This window comes from Agelaius phoeniceus, chromosome 37 (assembly GCF_051311805.1).
Source record: "Agelaius phoeniceus isolate bAgePho1 chromosome 37, bAgePho1.hap1, whole genome shotgun sequence".
In the NCBI taxonomy this organism is placed as follows: domain Eukaryota; kingdom Metazoa; phylum Chordata; class Aves; order Passeriformes; family Icteridae; genus Agelaius; species Agelaius phoeniceus.
The window spans coordinates 1,057,905-1,076,264 of NC_135302.1; the positions used below are offsets into that span (position 1 = coordinate 1,057,905).

Below are 18,360 nucleotides of genomic sequence, written 5' to 3' on the forward strand. Positions count from 1 at the left end.
GATATTTTTGGGGACCTTTTGGGGATATTTTGGGGATGTTTTGAGGACGTTTTGGGGATATTTTTAGGGATATTTCAGGGACATTTTGGGGATATTTTGGGGATATTTTGGGGACATTTTGGGGATATTTTTAGGATTTTTTGGGAGATAGTTTGGGGATATTTTGGGAATATTTGGGGTTATTTTGGGGATGTTTTTAGGGATATTTCGGGGACATTTTGGTGATATTTTTGGGGACATTTTGGGGATATTTTGGGACATTTCTTAGCATTTTTTTTTGCCACTTTCTCACAGTTTTTTTTCTTTAATATCTCCGCCATTTTCTGTGCTATTTCCACGCGGTTTTTTGCATTTTTTTCCTTTTTTTTTGTATTTTTCGCCCCTCCAGGCGGACTCGGGGGGCGCCGTTACCTGCGGGGGGTTCCCGGGGGGGCGCTGGGTGCAGTTCGGGGTCCTGAGCTTCGCCCTGGGCTGCGCCCGCCCCAACGGCCCCGCCCTGGCCACGGCCCTGGGCGGGGCCCACTCGCGGTGGCTGCAGCGGCGCCTCCCCCCCAGCGCCTTCCTCAGAGAGCCCCCGGGACCCCCCCCGGACCCCGCGGCCGAGGTCGGCATCTGCTACGGTGAGACCCCTCCCCAAATCCCCGAAATTCACCCCAAAAAATCCCCATAAAAATCCCTAAAAACTGCCCCAAAATCCCTCAAAATTCCCCCAAAATCCTGCCCCAAACTGCCCCAAAATTCCCCCTGAACCGGGGATGGACGTCGGGATCTGCTACGGTGAGACCCCTCCCCAAATCCCCGGAATTCACCCCAAAAAAATACCACAAAAAATCCTGTAAAAATCCCCATAAAAATCCCCATAAAAATCCCTAAAAACTGCCCCAAAATCCCTCAAAATTGCCCCGAAATTCCTGCCCCAAAATCCCCCTAAACCGGGGATGGAGGTCGGGATCTGCTGTGGTGAGACCCCTCCCCAAATCCCCGAAATTCACCCCAAAAAAATCCCCATAAAAATCCCTAAAAGCGGCCCCAAAATCCCTTGAAACTGCCTCGAAATCCTGCCCCAAAATCGCTCCAAACTGCCCCTCCAAAATCGCTCCAAACTGCCCCAAAATCCCTCGAAATTCCCCAAAATCCCCCTAAACTGGGATGGAGGTCGGGATCTGCTACGGTGAGACCCCTCCCCAAATCCCCGAAATTCACCCCAAAAGTCCCCAAAAAATCCATAAAATCCCCAAAAAATCCCCAAAAAATCCCAAAAAAATCCCATAAAAATCCCTAAAAACTGCCCCAAAATCCCTCGAAATTCCCCAAAATCCCTCAAACTAGGCTCGAAATCCTGCCCAAAATCCCCCATAAACCGGGGATGGAGGTTGGGATCTGCTACGGTGAGACCCCTCCCCCAATCCCCGGAATTCACCCCAAAAAAATACCCCAAAAATCCGATAAAAATCCCCATAAAAATCCCTAAAAACTGCCCCAAATTCCCTCGAAATTCCCCCAAAATCCCCCAAAATTTCCCCAAATTCCCCCCTAAACCAGGATGGAGGTCGGGGTCTGCTACGGTGAGACCCCTCCCCAAATCCCCGGAATTCACCCCAAAAAAATACCCCAAAAAATCCCTAAAACCTGCCCCAAAATCGCTAAAAACTGCCCCAAAATCCTGCCCCAAACCCTTCCCTGAAATACCCAAAAATCCCCCCAAAAAATCCAGAAAAAATCCCCCAAAAAATCCCTCCAAAATTCCCAAAAATCCCTCAAAAAATCCCATAAAATCCGCTCACAACAGCCCCAAAATCCTGCCCCAAACGCCTCTCCAAAATACTAAAAAAATCCCTTAAAAATCCCCAAAAAATCCTTTAAAATCGCAAAAAAATCCCCAAAAATTCCCCCAAATAAATCCCCAAAAAATCCCGCCAAAATCCGGAAAAAATCCCATAAAATCGCGCTCAAAACCGCCCCAAAATCCTGCCCCAAACCCCTCCCTAAAATCCCAAGAAATCCCCGTAAAAATCCCATTAAAATTCCATCAAAGCCGCCCAAAATCCTGCCCCAAACCCCTCCCTAAAATCCCCAAAAACCCCCCCAAATTCCCCAAAAATGAAAAAGAAAATCCCTTAAAAGCCCCCCAAAAATCCTCTAAAAAATGCCCCAAAATGCCTTAAAAATCTGAAAAATCCCTCAAAACCAGCCTTGAAATCCTGCCCCAAACCGCGCCCAAAAAACTCCAAAAAAATCCCCAAAAATTCCCCGCCAAAATCCCAAATTTTCCCCCAAGTTCTGCCCCGCCCCTCCCCCACCCCAAATTCTGACCCCACCCTCAAATTTTAACTCGCCCCCCCATGACCCCGCCCTCCACCAAATCGGACCCCGCCCCTCCCATTGACCCCACCCCCTCGTTTCTGACTCCGCCCTTTCATTTCTGACCACGCCCCCTCATTTTGACCACGCCCCATCCCCCATTGACCCCTCCCGTATTCTGACCCCCGCCCTCTCATTATGGCCCCGCCCCCTTTGACCACGCCCACAAATCTGACCCCACCCCACCCCAAAATCTGACCCCTCCCCCTCAATCTGACCCCGCCCCTTCATTCTGACCCCGCCCCAAACCTTGACCACGCCCCCAATTCTGACCCCACCCCTCCCTCCTTGACCCCCCCTCTTCTCATTATGGCCCCGCCCCATCCCTAACCCCACCCCCTCATTCCTGACCCCCGCCCATTTGTGACTGCATCCCTCATTCCTGACCCTGCCCCCCGTTCCTAACCCCGCCCCCCCATTCCTAACCCCACCCACTCATCCGTAACCCCGCCCCCATTCCCGGCCCCGCCCCCTGACTCTCGCCCCACCCCCCCCCATTCCTAACCCCACTCCCCCATTCCTGGCCCCGCCCCCTAACTCTGGCCCCTCCCCCATTGTCCCCGCCCCCATCCCTAACCCCACCCCCATCCTGATCCCGCCCCCCATTCATGACCCTGCCCCTCCCCATTGACCCCGCCCCCATTTCTTACCCCGCCCTCCCCATTCCTGACCACGCCCCCATTTCTGACCCCTCCCCTCATTTCTGACCCCACCCCCTCCTTCCTGACCCCGCCCCCCATTGACCCCACCCCATTCCTGACCTTGCCCCTCCCACATTGACCCGGCCCCTCATTCCTGACCCCACCCCCTCATTTCTGACCCCGCCCCCTATCCCTAACCCCACCCCCCATTCCTGCCCCCCCCCTCCCCATCCCTAACCCCGCCCCCTGGCTCTGGCCCCGCCCCCTGACTGTGGCCCCTCCCCCTCTCCCCAGGCTGCGGCTCCATGGGGGGTCCCCCCGTGCCCCTCCCCCCGCCCCCGCGCTGGCCCTGGGGGGTCTCCCTGCGGGGGGGGGAGGGGCGGCGCTGCGGGGGGGCCCTGCTGGGGGGGGGCTGGGTCCTCACCGCCGCCAGCTGCTTCCTGGGGTGAGTCATTCATTCATTAATTACTCGTTAATTAGCATTCATTAATGCGTATCACTGTTTATTAATGGAGTTAGCCAGGAATTAACACCAAATGTTGAAAAAATTGCATGAAATTAACCCAAATTAACCCTAATTAACCCTCCAGTTACTGCCTGGGGTGAGTCATTCATTAATTATTCGTTAATTAGCGTTAATTGATTGTTATCTATGGAGTTATCCTGGAATTAATGTGAAATGTTAAAAAAATTGCATCAATTAACCCAAATTAACCCCTTGGGTGCTTCCTGGGGTGAGTCACTTAATTCATTAATTACTCGTTAATTAGCGTTAATTGATACGTGTCAGTGTTTATTAATGGGAGTTATCCTGGAATTAACATGAAATGTTGAAAAAATTGCATCAAATTAACCCAAATTAACCCAAATTAACCTCCAGCTGCTTCCTGGGGTGAGTCATTCATTCATTAATTATTCACTAATTAGTGTTAATTGATAGTCACTGATCGTTGTCTATGGAGTTAGCCTGGAATTAATGTGAAATGTTGAAAAATTGCACGAAATTAACCCAAATTAACCCAAAATTCACCCCCCAGCTGCTTCCTGGGTGAGTCATTTAATTAATTAATCACTAATTAGCGTTAATTGATTGTTATTGATTGTTATCTATGGAGTTATCCTGGAATTAATGTGAAATGTTGAAAAAATTGCACGAAATTAACCCAAATTAACCCAAAATTCACCCCTGGCTGCTTCCTGGGGTGAGTCATTCGTTAATTAATTACTGGTTAATTAGCGTTAATTGATAGTCACTGATCGTTATCTATGGGAGTTATCCTGGAATTAACACCAAATGTTGAAAAAATTGCATCAAATTAACCCAAATTAACCCCCCGGGTGCTTCCTGGGGTGAGTCATTAATTAATTATTCATTAATTAGCGTTAATTGATACGTGTCAGTGTTTATTATTGGGAGTTATCCTGGAATTAACATGAAATGTTGAAAAAATTGCACGAAATTAGCCCAAATTAACCCAAATTAACCCCCCAGCTGCTTCCTGGGGTGAGTCATTGATTCATTAATTACTCGTTAATTAGCGTTAATTGATTGTTATTGATCGATATCTATGGGAGTTATCCTGGAATTAACACAAAATGTTGAAAAAATTGCATCAAATTAACCCAAATTAACCCAAATTAACCCAAAATTCACCCCCTGGCTGCTTCCTGGGGTGAGTAATTAGTTAATTATTCATTAATTAGCGGTCATTAATGTGCATCAATATTTAATAATGGGAATTATCCCCGAATTAACACGAAATGTTGAAAAAATTGCACAAAATTAACCCAAATTAACCCAAATTAACCCTAATTAACCCTAATTAAACCCTAATTAACCAAAAATTCAGGCCCCGGCTGCTTCCCCTGGCGAGCCATTTATTAATTAGCGGTAATTAATATTTAGTAGCGGTAATTAATAGCGGTAATTAATATTTATTAGTGGTAATTAATATTTATTAATGGGGATTAAACTGGAATTAACGAGAAATCCCCGAATTAACGGAAATTATTCCAACATTCGCTTGATCAGGTGAGTGATTAGACTAAATTAGCATTAATTAATATTCATTAACGATAATTAATGATGTAACCACCCCAAAAATGCCCCAAATTTTTTTCCCCAATTTTCCCCGCAGGGCTCAGGACCCCGAGGCCTGGGAGGCGGAGCTCTGGGGGCGGAGCTTGCAAGCCCCGCCCCCTCTCCAGAAGGCCCCTCCCCCTGTCCTTCAGGCCCCTCCCCTTCCCATTCTGACTCCTCCCCTTCTGATTCAGGCCCCTCCCCTTCCCCTTCAGGCCCCTCCCCCTCTCCATCAGGCCCCTCCCCCTCCAATTCTGACCCCTCCCCGGCCCTCCCCCTTGGTTGGCTCCTCCCTCTTCCCCTCTGGCCCCTCCCCTTCCCCTTCAGACCCCGCCCATCCCGGTCCCACCACCTCAGGCCCCTCCCCTTCCCCTTCAAGCCCCTCCCCCTCCGACTCCACCCCTCCAAGCCCCGCCCCCTCCGTAGGCCCCGCCCCCCGCGGTTCCCGCCTCCACCTCCACGGGGCCTTTGCGGGGGCGGGGCCTGAGGGGGCGGGGCCGGACCTGGCGCTGCTGCAGCTCCGCCCCTCGCCCACCTGGGGGCCGCACCTGCGGCCGCTCTGCGCCCCCTACCGGGACCACCTGGCCACGCCCACCCTGCGCCCCGGCCACGCCCACCGCCTACCGGGAACCTGCTGGGCCCTGCTGCCAGGTGAGGGGGCGGGGCTGGGCTGGGACACGCCCACACTGTGGGCCTGGCCACACCCACCGTTAACCTGGGGGGCACCAACAATGCGCCTGGGCACGCCTGGCCACGCCCAGCGGGCAACTGGCCACGCCCACCATGGACCTGGGCACACCTGGATCACTTTTTGGCACCCCTGGGCACACCCGGGTGGTACCTGGGGCTCACCTGGGCACACATGGGCACACCTGGATCCCCTTTTGGCACATCTGGATCACTTTTTGGGCACACCTGGGGGCACCCACAATGCACCTGGGCAGACCTGGCCACGCCCACCGGCACCCGGGCACACCAGGATCACTTTTGGGCACACCTGAGATACACCTGGGGCTCACCTGGGGCACACCTGGATCACTTTTTGGCACACCTGGAGCACACCTGGGCACATCTGGATCACTTTTAGCACCCTTGGATCACTTTTGGGCACACCTGGGGCTCACCTGGGCACACCTGGATCAATTTTTTGGCACCTCTGGATCACATTTGGGCACCTCTGGATCACTTTTTAGCACACCTGGGCACACTAGGGCACACCTGGATCACTTTTTGCACCCTGGGATGACTTTTTGGCACACCTGCATCACGTTTGGGCAGACCTGGGGCACACATGGGGCACACCTGGATCACTTTTGGGCACCCTGAGATACACCTGAGCACACCTGGATCACTTCTTGGCACTCTGGATCACTTTTTGGCACCTCGGATCACTTTTGGGCACACCTGGATCACTTTTTAGCACACCTGGGGCTCACCTGGGCACACCTGGGGCACACTTCGGTCACTTTTTGGCACCCCTGAATCACTTTTGGGCACACCAGAGATACACCTGGGGCACCCTTGGATCACTTTTTTGCACACCTGGGGCTTACCTGGGCACACCTGAGACACACCTGGATCACATTTGGGCACCCTGGATCACTTTTGGGGACACCTGGGCTCACCTGGGCACCCCAGGATCACTTTTTGGCACCTCTGGATCACTTTTGGGCACCCCTGGACACACCTGGGTACACTTGGGCCCACCTGGGGCACACCTGGGCACACCTGGATCACTTTTGGGCACACCTGAGATACACCTAGAGCACACCTGGATCACTTTTTAGCACACCTGGGCACACCTAGGGCATGCCTGGATCACTTTTTGGCGCCCTGGATCACTTTTGGGCACACCTGGGGCACACCTGGATCACTTTTAGGCACCCCCTGGATCACTTTTAGGCACACCTGGATCACTTCTGGGCACACTTGGATCACTTTTTGGCACCCTGGATCACTTTTTAGCACACCTGGATCACCTTTGGGCACACCTGGGGCACACCTGGATCCCTTTTTGGCACCCCAGATCACTTTGGGGCACACCTGGGGCACAGCTGGATCACTTTTTGACACCCTGGATCACATTTGGGCAAGTCTGGATCACTTTTTGGCACACCTGGGGCTCACCTGGGGCACACCTGGATCACTTTTGGGCACACCTGGGGCACACCTGGATCCCTTTTTGGCACCCCAGATCACTTTGGGGCACACCTGGGGCACAGCTGGATCACTTTTTGGCACCCTGGATCACATTTGGGCAAGTCTGGATCACTTTTTGGCACACTTGGGGCTCACCTGGGGCACACCTGGATCACTTTTGGGCACACCTGGGGCACACCTGGATCCCTTTTTGGCACCCCAGATCACTTTTTGGCACACCTGGGGCACACCTGGATCACTTTTTGGCACACTTGGGGCTTACCTGGGGCACCCCTGGATCCCTTTTTGGCACACCTGGGCACCCCTGGATCCCTTTTTGGCACACCTGGGGCACACCTGGATCCCTTTTTGGCACCCCTGGATCACTTTTTGGCACCCCGGATCCCTTTTTAGACCCCCGGGACCCCGCCCGGCTCCGCCCGGCCCAGGTGAGCCCCGAGCGCTGCCCCCAAAATCCCGAAAACGACGGAAACGGCCCCAAAAACCCCGAGAGTTTCTGCATCAACGGCACCCACGGGGGACAGGTGGGAAATCTGGGGGGAAAAACGGAGATTTTGGGAAAATTTGGGGGAAAAATTGGGGAAAATTTGAGGAAAAATTCAGAAAATTTCGGGGAGGATTTGAGGGATTTTGGGGGGAATTTTGTGGAAAATTTTGGGGGATTTGGGGAAAAGATTGGGGGGAAACTTGGAGAATTTGGGGGAAATTTTGGGATTTTAGGGAAAATTTTGGGGGGAATTTTTTTTTTTAATTGAAGGAATTTTGAGGAAATTTCTGGGGAAAATTGGGGCAATTTTGAGGGATTTTAGGGGGGAATATTGGGGGATTTTGGGGGAAATTTGGGGTATTTTGGGACCATTTTTGGGGCTAATTTGGGGGCTGATTTTGGGGCCATTTTTGGGGTGAATTTTGGGTTATTTTGGGGCATTTTTGGGGCCCTTTCTGGGGTTGATTTGGGGATATTTTGGGGCAATTTTTGGGGTAATTTGGGGCCATTTTTGGGGCCCTTTTGGGGATATTTAGGGGTTGATTCTGGAGCATTTTTTGGGTTATTTTGGGGCCGGTTTTGGAGCTGATTTTTGGGGTATTTCAGGATGGATTTTGGGGTATTTTGGGGCCATTTCTGGGTTGATTTTGGGGCTATTTTGTGGGATTTTGGGGCCAATTTGGGGTTAATTTTTGGGCGTTTCTTGGGGCATTTCAGGGCTGCTTTGGGGCCATTTTGGGGTTATTTTGAGGCGAGTTTTGGGGTATTTTGGGCTGGATTTGGGGTTGATTTTGGGGCAGTTCTGGAGTTGATTTGGGGGCTATTTTTGGGTGATTTTGTGGCCATTATTGGGGCAATTTTTAGGATATTTTGGGGGAAATTTGGGACCATTTTGGAGGTGGTTTTGGCTTTATTTTGGGGCCATTTTGGGGTGATTTTGGGGCCATTTTGGGGTTGATTTTGGGGCAATTTTGGTGTATTTTAGGGTGGGTTGTTTTTTTGGTTTTGGGTTTTTTTTTGTATTTTGGGGCCATTTTGGGATTGATTTCTGGGGCAATTTTGATGCATTTCAGGGTGGGTTTTTTTGGGTTTTCTATTTGTATTTTGGGGCCATTTTGGGGTTGATTTTGAGGCCGTTTTGGGGTCGATTTTTGGGGCAATTTTGATGCATTTCAGGGTGGGGTTTTTGGGGTTTTTTTTTGTATTTTGGGGTTATTTTGGGGTTGATTTTGGGGCAATTTTGGGGTTGATTTCTGGGGCAATTTTGATGCATTTCAGGGTGGGGTTTTTTGGGTTTTCTATTTGTATTTTGGGGCCATTTGGGGGTTGATTTTGGGGGCCATTTTGGGGTTGATTTTGAGGCCATTTTGGGGTCGATTTTTGGGGCAATTTCGATGCATTTCAGGGTGGGTTTTTGGGTTTTTTTTTGTATATTGGGGCCATTTTGGGGTTGATTTTGAGGCCATTTTGGGGTCGATTTTTGGGGCAATTTTGATGCATTTCAGGGTGGGTTTTTGGGGTTTTTTTTTTTTATTTTGGGGCCATTTTGGGGTGTTTAAATTAACCCCAAATTAATTTTTTTTCTGCTTTTTTGGGGGGGGGTTCCAAAAGGAGGAATTCCTGGGCTCCCCCCTGGCCTGCGAGGAGCGGGGGCTGTGGTTCCTGGTGGGCGTGGCCGCCCCCCCGAGTGGGCGGGGCCCCCCCAGGTTCACCTGGGTGCCCCCCCACGAGCGCTGGATCTCGGGGGTCGCCCGCGAGGTTTTGTTCGCCGAGGCCCCCCCGGACCCCCGGGACGAGGAGAGGGAGGAGCAACAGGGGGACCCCGAGTCCGCCGGGGGGGACCCCGAAACCGGGGGGGACCCCGAAACTGGGGGGGACCCCGAAACTGGGGGCGGCTGGGGGCACCTAAATGGGTCTGGGAGCTCCGAAATGCCCGGAAATTTGGGGAGCCCCGGAAATTCGGGGAGCCCGGAAAATTTGGGGACCCCGGAAAATTTGGGGATCCCCGGACCCACACGAGACCCAGGAAATTTGGGGAGCCTGGAAAATTCGGGAACCCCCGAAAATTCGGGGACCCCTGAAAATTTGGGGATCCCTGGACCCACACGAGACCCAGAAATTTTGGGGAGCCCGGAAAATTTGGGGAGCCCCGGAAATTCGGGGACCCCCGGACCCACACGAGACCCAGAAATTTTGGGGACCCCTGAAAATTTGGGGACCCCTGGACCCACAAGAAACCCAGGAAATTTGGGGATCCCCGGACCCACACGAGACCATGAAAATTTGGGGACCCCCGAAAATTCGGGGACCCCTGAAAATTTGGGGACCCCCGGACCCACAGGAAACCCAGGAAATTTGGGGACCCCCGGACCCACAAGAAACCCAGGAAATTTGGGGACCCCCGGAAATTTGGGGACCCCTGGACCCACACGAGACCCAGGAAATTTGGGGACCCCCGGACCCACAAGAAACCCAGGAAATTTGGGGACCCCCCCCGAAAATTCGGGGACCCCCATGACGTCACCAAGCCCCGAAATTTCAGGGACGCCCCCAAATATTTTGGGGATCCCCCCAGAGAATTGGGGGGACCCCGAGGCCTGGGCTGAGCCCGAACCCCCCCGAGACCCCGAAATTGGGGGGAGCCCCCCCTAAAAACCAATGGGGCCCCCGATTTTGGGGCTTTTTGGGGTTTTTTGGGGGGATTTTGGGGGGTTTTGGGCAATAAAACGGTGACGGATCTGCAGAGACCCCGCCTCGGGTTTGGGTTTTTTTTTTGGGGGGGGTCCTGAAAGAAATTTGGGGGTGACCCCGCTCAAAAATGGCATTTTGGGGTTTCCCAAAAAAATCCCAAATTGTCACAAATGGAATCCTCGGGAGGCGCTGAAAAAATGCAAAATCCCCTCAAAAAAATCCCAAATCAGCTCAAAAATTAAAAATCTTCCCCAAAAAAAAGGGAAAACTGCCCCCCAAAAATAGAAAAAACCGAATTCCCCCCAAAACCCCCAAAATTTCCCAAAGAACGTCAAAACTGCCCCCAAAAAAATCAAATCCCTCCAGAAAAAAAAGCCCAAAATTCCCCCCAAAACGCCTTAAAAACAACAAAAAAAAAAACCCGAAATAAACCCAAATTATCCACGAAAAAAACCCGAAAAAATCCCAAACCATCCCCAAAACCCAAACCGCTCCCCAAATATCCCCAAAATCCCCCCCAAAAAACCCCTAAGCCCCCACTAAAAATTAAAAAATGTCCCAAACCGCCGAAACAAACAAAAAACGCCTCCCAAAAACCAGAAATGTCCCCCGAAAAACCCAAAATCTCCGCAAAGAAAGCCCAAAACGCCCCAAAAATAAAAAAGAACCTAAAAAACAACAAAACTCGCCCCAAAAGACTCCAAAACTTCCCCAAAATAACAAAAAAAAATCCCAAAAAAATCCCAAAATGCCCCAAAAAACCCCATCCCCTCCCCCACCCCCTTTTGTCGCGCTCCGAACCCGGAAGCGCCTCGGCCACGCCCCCTTTTCCATCTCCAGCCAATCAGGGCCTATTCCCGGGTCCCAGCTCAACCAATCAGCGCCGATCCCTACCCGGAAGTTGCTCCCCCAGCCCAGTTCCGGCTCAGCCAATCAGCGCCGATCGCTACCCGGAAGTCGCTCCCCCAGCCCAGTCCCGGCTCAGCCAATCAGGGCCGATCCCTACCCGGAAGTCGCTCCCTCAGCTCAGTCCCGTCCCAGCCAATCAGCGCCGGTCCCTCCCCGGAAGCCCCGCCCCCAGCCCGGTCCTAGCGCCGCCGCCGCTCCCAGGTGAGGATCGGGGACCCCTCCCCCACCCCCACCCCCCCAAAATAAACCCGGGGGGGGCCCCCCCCCGAGCCCCTCCCCCCCCCGCCCCGAGACTCCGCCCCCAACACCCCAAAAAATTTGGGAAAAAACGCAAAAAAAAAAAAGAGAAAAAAGAAAAAAAAAAAACGGAAAAAAACCGGAAAAAAAGGGGGAAATTTCTGCCCCTTCCCACACCCGGAATTGAGGAAATTTTCCTCAAAAAAATTTTGGGGATTCCCCGGCCTCACCCGCACCCCTAAAATATACCCCGCCCCCCCCCCCAAAAAAAAAAAAAAAGAAACAAAAAACCACAAAAATTTAAATTAAAAAAAAGGCCCCAAAAATGGGGATTTCTCTGCCCCTTCCCCACCCTAAAAAAATCGCCGGGAAATCCCAAAATTTCCCCCAAAATCTGGGATCCCGGCCCCCTCCCCGACCCCTAAAATATCCTCCCAAAAAACCCCCAAAAATTAAAACAAAAAAACCACCCAAAAATCCCCCAAAAATTAAAAAAAAAAGGGAATTTCCCAGCCCTCCCCCACGCCTAAAAAAACCCCTCCAGGATTCCCAAAATCCCCTCAAAACTCTCCCAAAATTCCCCCAAAAAATTCCCTAAAAATGTGGGAGACGCCCCCCTCCCCCACCCCCCCCCCCCCAAAAAAAAATCCCCGAAAAACAAAAAAATTCCAAAAAAATAAAATGAAATTTTCCCCCAAAATTTCGGGGGGGGAAAAGAGAATTTTCCACCCCTCCCCCACCCCTAAAAAAAAAAACCCTTCAGAATTCCCAAAATTTCCCCAAAATTCCTCCAAAATTTGGGACCCCGGCCCCTCCCCCACCCCCAAAAAATGCCCCCAAAAATTTAAGAATTAAACCCAAAAAATTCCCCCAAAATTGGGAATTTCCCACCCCTCAACCCCCCCCCTCCAGTTTTCCCAAAATTCCCCCAAAATTTCCCAAAAAATTCCCTCCAAAATTTGAGATCCCATCCCCTCCCCCATCCCCCCAAAAAACCCCAAAATCCCCCCAAAATAATTCCCAAAAAAATCCTCCTAAAAATTCCCAAAAAATTCCCCAAAAAATTCCCCAAAACCGGGAATTTCCCACCCCTCCCCCGCCCCAAGAATTCCCCAAATTTTCCCTAAAAATGCCCCAAAATTGGGAATTTTTTGCCTCTCCCCCCTCACCTGGTGCTGTCCCCCCCCCCCCGCAGTTCCCATCATGCACCGGGAGGCTCCGCCCCCTTCCTGAGCTCACCTGGAGGCTCCGCCCACTCCTGGAGGCTCCACCCACCACACTTTGAGGTCACCTCGAGGCTCCGCCCACACCCGGAGGCTCCACCCACCAAGCTTTGAGCTCATCTGGAAGCTCCGCCCACACCTGGAGGCTCCGCCCACATCTGGCGGCTCCACCCCTCTACCCTGAACTCTCCTGGAGGCTCCGCCCACCCCTGAGCTCACCTCGAGGCTCCGCCCACCCCTGGAGTTCCCCTGGTGGTGCCGCCATGTCCTGCCCGGCCACGCCCAATGATGTCATCACTTCCGCTGGTGATGTCACTGCCCACCTGGGGCCTTCCCGTGATGCACCTGATGACGTCATCGCTGCCTCGAGCACACCCGGTGACGTCATCGCCCCCTCAAGCCCCGCCCACAGCTCACCTGGCGACGCCGCCGCCGCTCACCTGGAGCCTTCCCATGATACACCTGGAGGAGCCCCCAACCTCCCTGGCCACGCCCCTGGCTCACTTGGTGACGTCACCGACCCCTCAAGCTCCGCCCACAACTCCCCTGGAGCCAATCCTGGCTCACCTGGTGACGTCACCGACCCCTCAAACCCCTCCCACCGCTCACCTGGTGACGTCACCGCCCCCCTCCGACCCACCTGGCCCCTCCCACCGCTCACCTGGTGACGTCACCGTTCCCTTGACCACACCTGGAGCCAATCCGGACTCACCTGGTGACGTCACCGCCCCCTCCAACCCACCTGGCCCCGCCCCTGGCACACCTGGTGACGTCACCACCCCTTCAAGCCCCGCCCACAGCTCACCTGGAGCTGCCTCTAACCCGCCCGGTGACGTCACCGCCCCCTCCAACCCCACCCAGGCCACACCTGGTGACATCACCGCCTCCCCTGGCCCCGCCCCCGCTGTCGCAGGCCCCTCCCCCCGGGCGGCCCCGCCCTTCCCGTGCCCCAGCTGCCCCCGCTCGTTCCCCTCCCCCGCCCGGCTGGCCGTGCACCTGCGCTCGCACACAGGTGAGCGCCCCCTCACCTGCCCCCAGTGCCCCAAGGCCTTCGCCGACCCCTCCGTGTTCCGCAAGCACCTGCGGGGCCACGCGGGGCTGCGGCCACACACCTGCGGCACCTGCCCCAAGGCCTACGCCGAGCGCAAGGACCTGCGCAACCACCTGAGGGCGCACACGGGTGAGTGACACACCTGGGGCACACCTGGGATACACCTGGGGGGGTAAAAACACACCTGGGATACACCTGGGACATGTTAGACACACCTGAGATACACCTGGGGGGATAAAAACACACCTGGGATACACCTGGGGTACACCTGGGATACACCTGGGACATGTTAGATATACCTGGGACACACCTGAGATACACCTGGGCACACCTGGGATACACCTGGGCACACCTGGGCACACCTGCAGCACCTGCCCCAAGGCCTACGCCGAGCGCAAGGACCTGCGCAACCACCTGAGGGCGCACACGGGTGAGTGACACACCTGGGACACACCTGGGATACACCTGGGATACACCTGGGACATGTTAGACACACCTGGGACACACCTGGGCACACCTGGGGGGGTAAAAACACACCTGGGATACACCTGGGCACACCTGCGGCACCTGCCCCAAGGCCTACGCCGAGCGCAAGGACCTGCACAACCACCTGAGGGCGCACACGGGTGAGTGACACACCTGGGACACACCTGGGCACACCTGGGCACACCTGGGGGGGTAAAAACTCACCTGGGACACACCTGGGGGGGTAAAAACACACCTGGGATACACCTGGGGCACACCTGGGGCACACCTGGGACATGTTAGATATACCTGGGACACACCTGAGATACACCTGGGACATGTTAGACACACCTGGGCACACCTGGGATACACCTGGGACATGTTAGATATACCTGAGATACACCTGGGATACACCTGGGAGGGTAAAAACACACCTGGGATACACATGGGATACACCTGGGACACACCTGAGATACACCTGGGACATGTTAGACACACCTGAGATACACCTGGGACACACCTGGGATACACCTGGGCACACCTGCAGCACCTGCCCCAAGGCCTAGGCCGAGCGCAAGGACCTGCGCAACCACCTGAGGGCGCACACGGGTGAGTGAGTGGGGGACACACCTGGGGCACACATGAGATACACCAGGGACATGTTAGACACACCTGGGACACACCTGGGAGGGTAAAAACACACCTGGGATACACCTGGGATACACCTGGGACATGTTAGACACACCTGGGATACACCTGGGACACACCTGGGGGGGGTAAAAATACACCTGGGACATGTTAGATACACCTACGATACACCTGAGATACACCTGGGCACACCTGGGACACACCTGGGACACACCTGAGACACACTTGGGGATATAGAGACACACCTGGACACACTTGGGACACACCTGAGAGTACGGAGACACACCTGGGACACACCTGGACAGACCTGGGGATATGGAGACACACCTGGACACACCTGAGACACAGCTGGGACACACTTGAGACACAGCTGGAACACACCTTGGACACAGCTGGGACACACCTGAGATACACCTGGGGGTATAGAGACACCTGGGAACACACCTGGGACACACCTGGGGACATAGAGACACACCTGGGGACATAGAGACACATCTGGGACACACCTGGGGATATGGAGACACATCTGGGGCACACCTGGGGGTATAGAGACACAGCTGGGACACACCTGAGACACACCTGGGGGTATAGAGACACACCTGGGACACAGCTGGGGCACACCTGGGGGTATAGAGACACATCTGGGGCACAGCTGGGGATATGGAGACACACCTGGTTCACACCTGGGGGTATGGAGACACATCTGGGGCACACCTGGGGGTATAGAGACACACCTGGTTCACACCTGGGGCACACCTGGGGGTATGGAGACACATCTGGGGCACAGCTGGCCGGTGCCCCAGCCGTGCCGCGCCCGTCCCGGCAGGTGAGCGGCCGTACCTGTGCGCCGAGTGCGGGAAGAGCTTCGGCCGCTCCTCGTCGCTGTCGTGCCACCAGCGCATCCACGCCGCCGCCAAACCCTTCCCGTGCCGCACCTGCGGCAAGGCCTTCACCCAGCTCTCCTCCTACCAGAGCCACCAGAGGGTGCACACAGGTGAGTCCCCGACAGGTGGGGGCTCAGGTGGCCTCTGGGGATTTTTTTGGGATTTTTTTGGGATTTTTAAAATTTTTTCTATGATTTTTTTGGGGATTTTTTATGATTTTTTAATGATTTTTGGGGAATTTTTAATGATTTTTTTTTAATCAATTTTGGGGATATTTTCGGGAATGCTTTTAGGAATTTTTGGGGCTATTTTTTGAATATTTGAGGGGATTTTTTTATGAACATTTGGGAATATTTTTATGAAATTTGGGAGATATTTATGGAAATTTTGGGGAATATTTTTAGGATTTTTTGGGGCTATTTTTTTGGAGCGTTTTGGGGAATATTCCAAGAACCTGAGGGATATTTTTGGGGCTATTTTTTGGAGTGTTTTTGGGAATATTTTAAGAACCTGAGGGATATTTTTGGGGATATTTTTTTGGAGCGTTTTGGGGAATATTTTAAGAACTTGAGGGATATTTTTGGGGCTATTTTTTTGGAGTGTTTTGGGGAATATTTCAAGAACCTGAGGGATATTTTTGGGGATATTTTTTGGAGTGTTTTTGGGAATATTCCAAGAACCTGAGGGATATTTTTGGGGATATTTTCTGCCCTCAGAACCCCCTCACCCTTCCCTTCCCCACAGGTGAGCGCCCCTACCTGTGCCCCCAGTGCGGCCGCACCTTCGGCGACCCCTCGAGCTTCCGGCGGCACCAGCGGGCGCACCAGGGCGTGAAGCCGTACGGCTGCGGCGACTGCGGCAAGGCCTTCCGGCAGCCGGCCGACCTGGCCGTGCACCGGCGCACCCACACCGGCGAGCGGCCCTGGCGCTGCGGCGACTGCGGCAAGGCCTTCGTGGCCTCCTGGGACCTCAAGCGGCACCGCCTGACGCACTCGGCCGAGCGGCCCTGGCGCTGCGGCGACTGCGGGAAAGGGTTCGGGGAGAGGGCGGCGCTGGGCAAGCACCGCCGGACGCACTCCGGGGAGAGGCCGTTCGCCTGCGGGAGGTGCGGGAAGGGCTTCGGGGGCGTGTCGGGGCTGAGGAAGCATGAGAGGACGCATGGGAGGGAGGAGGGGGGTGGAGGTGAGGGGGGCAATATGGCCGACGGCAATATGGCGGGTGTTGGGGGCAGCAATATGGCTGACGGCAATATGGCGGGTGTTGGGGGCAGCAATATGGCCGACGGCAATATGGTGGGTGTTGGGGGCAGCAATATGGCTGACGGTAATATGGCAGGTGTTGGGGGGAACAATATGGCCGCCAGCACCAATATGGCGAATGCCAATATGGCTGCCATTGAGAAAAACAATATGGCTGACACCAATATGGCTGCCATTGAGAAAAACGACATGGCTGACACCAATATGGCTGCCATTGAGAAAAACAATATGGCCGACACCAATATGGCGGCTGTTGGGGGGAGCAATATGGCCGTTGGCACCAATATGGCTGCCATTGAGAAAAACAATATGGCTGCCGGTAACAATATGGCTGCCATTGGGGGAAACAACATGGCTGCCATTGGGAAAAACAATATGGCTGCCGGTAACAATATGGCCGATGCCAATATGGCTGCCATTGAGAAAAACAATATGGCTGACAGCAAAATGGCCGCCATTGGTGGAAATGCAGTTGCCATTGGAGGAAACAATATGGCCGCCTCCAATATGGCCGACGCCAATATGGCCGCCACTGGGGAGAACAAAATGGCCGCAATTCTGGAGGACAAAATGGCCGACGCAATTATGTCCGCCACCAACATGGCCGCCATGTTGGAAAACAAAATGGCCGAAACCAACATGGCCGCCGGAAACAACATGGCTGCCGAATCCAAGATGGCGTCGGGGCCCCGCCCCTTTTCCTGCCCACTCTGTGGGCGGAGCTTTGCCTCGGGGGCGGGGCTAAGGCGGCACCAGCGACGTCACAGCCCTGCCCCCTCCAGCACGGTGTAGGCCCCGCCCCCAACGCGGGGTGGGCGGGGTTTGTGCTGAGGCGGGTTGGGTTGTTTGTGGGCGTGGTCTGTGTTGGCCACGCCCCCTTTGTGGGGTCAATAAATGCTAAATCAGCAATGGCGGCTGAGGCTGTGTTTGGGGGGCAGGGGGGACCCAAAATTCGCAAAAATGGCCCCAAAAATGGCCCCAAAATTCCCAAATATCCCCAAAAATCCCTAAAACTTAAAAATATCCCAAAAAATTCCCCGAAATTCATCAAAATTCCCAAAATTGTGTAAAAATAGCTCCAAAAATCCCCAAAATTCTGCTCGGGACCTCCCAAAATTTCCCCCGGCCAAAAATCCCCAAAATTTCCACCAAAATTCCCCAAATCCTCCCAAGCCTCCCCCAAAAAAAACCAAAATCCACCCAAAAAAATCCCAAAATCAACCTTGGGACCCCCCAAAATCCCCCAAAAAGCCCTGGGAGAATT

At 53.7% G+C, this 18,360-nt stretch overlaps 2 protein-coding genes and 1 long non-coding RNA gene across 4 annotated transcripts in view; 2 read left to right on the forward strand and 1 right to left on the reverse strand.

Moving 5' to 3' along the window:
- LOC129134284 (uncharacterized) overlaps positions 1–10,476 on the forward strand; it is a 77,780-nt gene extending 67,304 nt beyond the window's left edge. Inside the window, exons 14-18 of the mRNA XM_077193231.1 lie at positions 389–620; positions 3,297–3,447; positions 5,141–5,733; positions 7,636–7,766; positions 9,341–10,476. Of these exons, the coding sequence (XP_077049346.1) occupies positions 389–620; positions 3,297–3,447; positions 5,141–5,733; positions 7,636–7,766; positions 9,341–10,381 (2,148 nt within the window). The 3' untranslated portion in view covers positions 10,382–10,476. The remainder of the gene's footprint in view (positions 1–388; positions 621–3,296; positions 3,448–5,140; positions 5,734–7,635; positions 7,767–9,340) is intronic.
- Positions 10,477–11,268: 792 nt separating this feature from the next.
- Positions 11,269–18,005, forward strand: ZNF668 (zinc finger protein 668). 2 transcript variants are annotated; one of them, XM_077170966.1, is made up of 6 exons: positions 11,269–11,530; positions 12,762–13,134; positions 13,165–13,398; positions 13,451–13,969; positions 15,780–15,947; positions 16,582–18,005. In XM_077170966.1, exons 2-6 carry the CDS (start codon positions 13,053–13,055, stop codon positions 17,886–17,888), a joined length of 2,310 nt encoding a protein of 769 aa, XP_077027081.1. In that variant the 5' UTR covers positions 11,269–11,530; positions 12,762–13,052; the 3' UTR covers positions 17,889–18,005. The 2 variants fall into 2 exon arrangements, with proteins under 2 accessions (XP_077027081.1, XP_077027079.1); XM_077170964.1 differs by having other exon boundaries at positions 11,272–11,530; positions 12,762–13,398.
- LOC143691930 (uncharacterized) lies at positions 13,963–15,146 on the reverse strand. Its single transcript, XR_013179727.1, has 7 exons — positions 15,051–15,146; positions 14,804–15,019; positions 14,678–14,772; positions 14,531–14,636; positions 14,389–14,479; positions 14,172–14,347; positions 13,963–14,097 (listed from the first exon to the last, which is right to left on the reverse strand). It is a non-coding gene; the product is annotated as an uncharacterized LOC143691930 (long non-coding RNA).
- Positions 18,006–18,360: the final 355 nt, after the last annotated feature.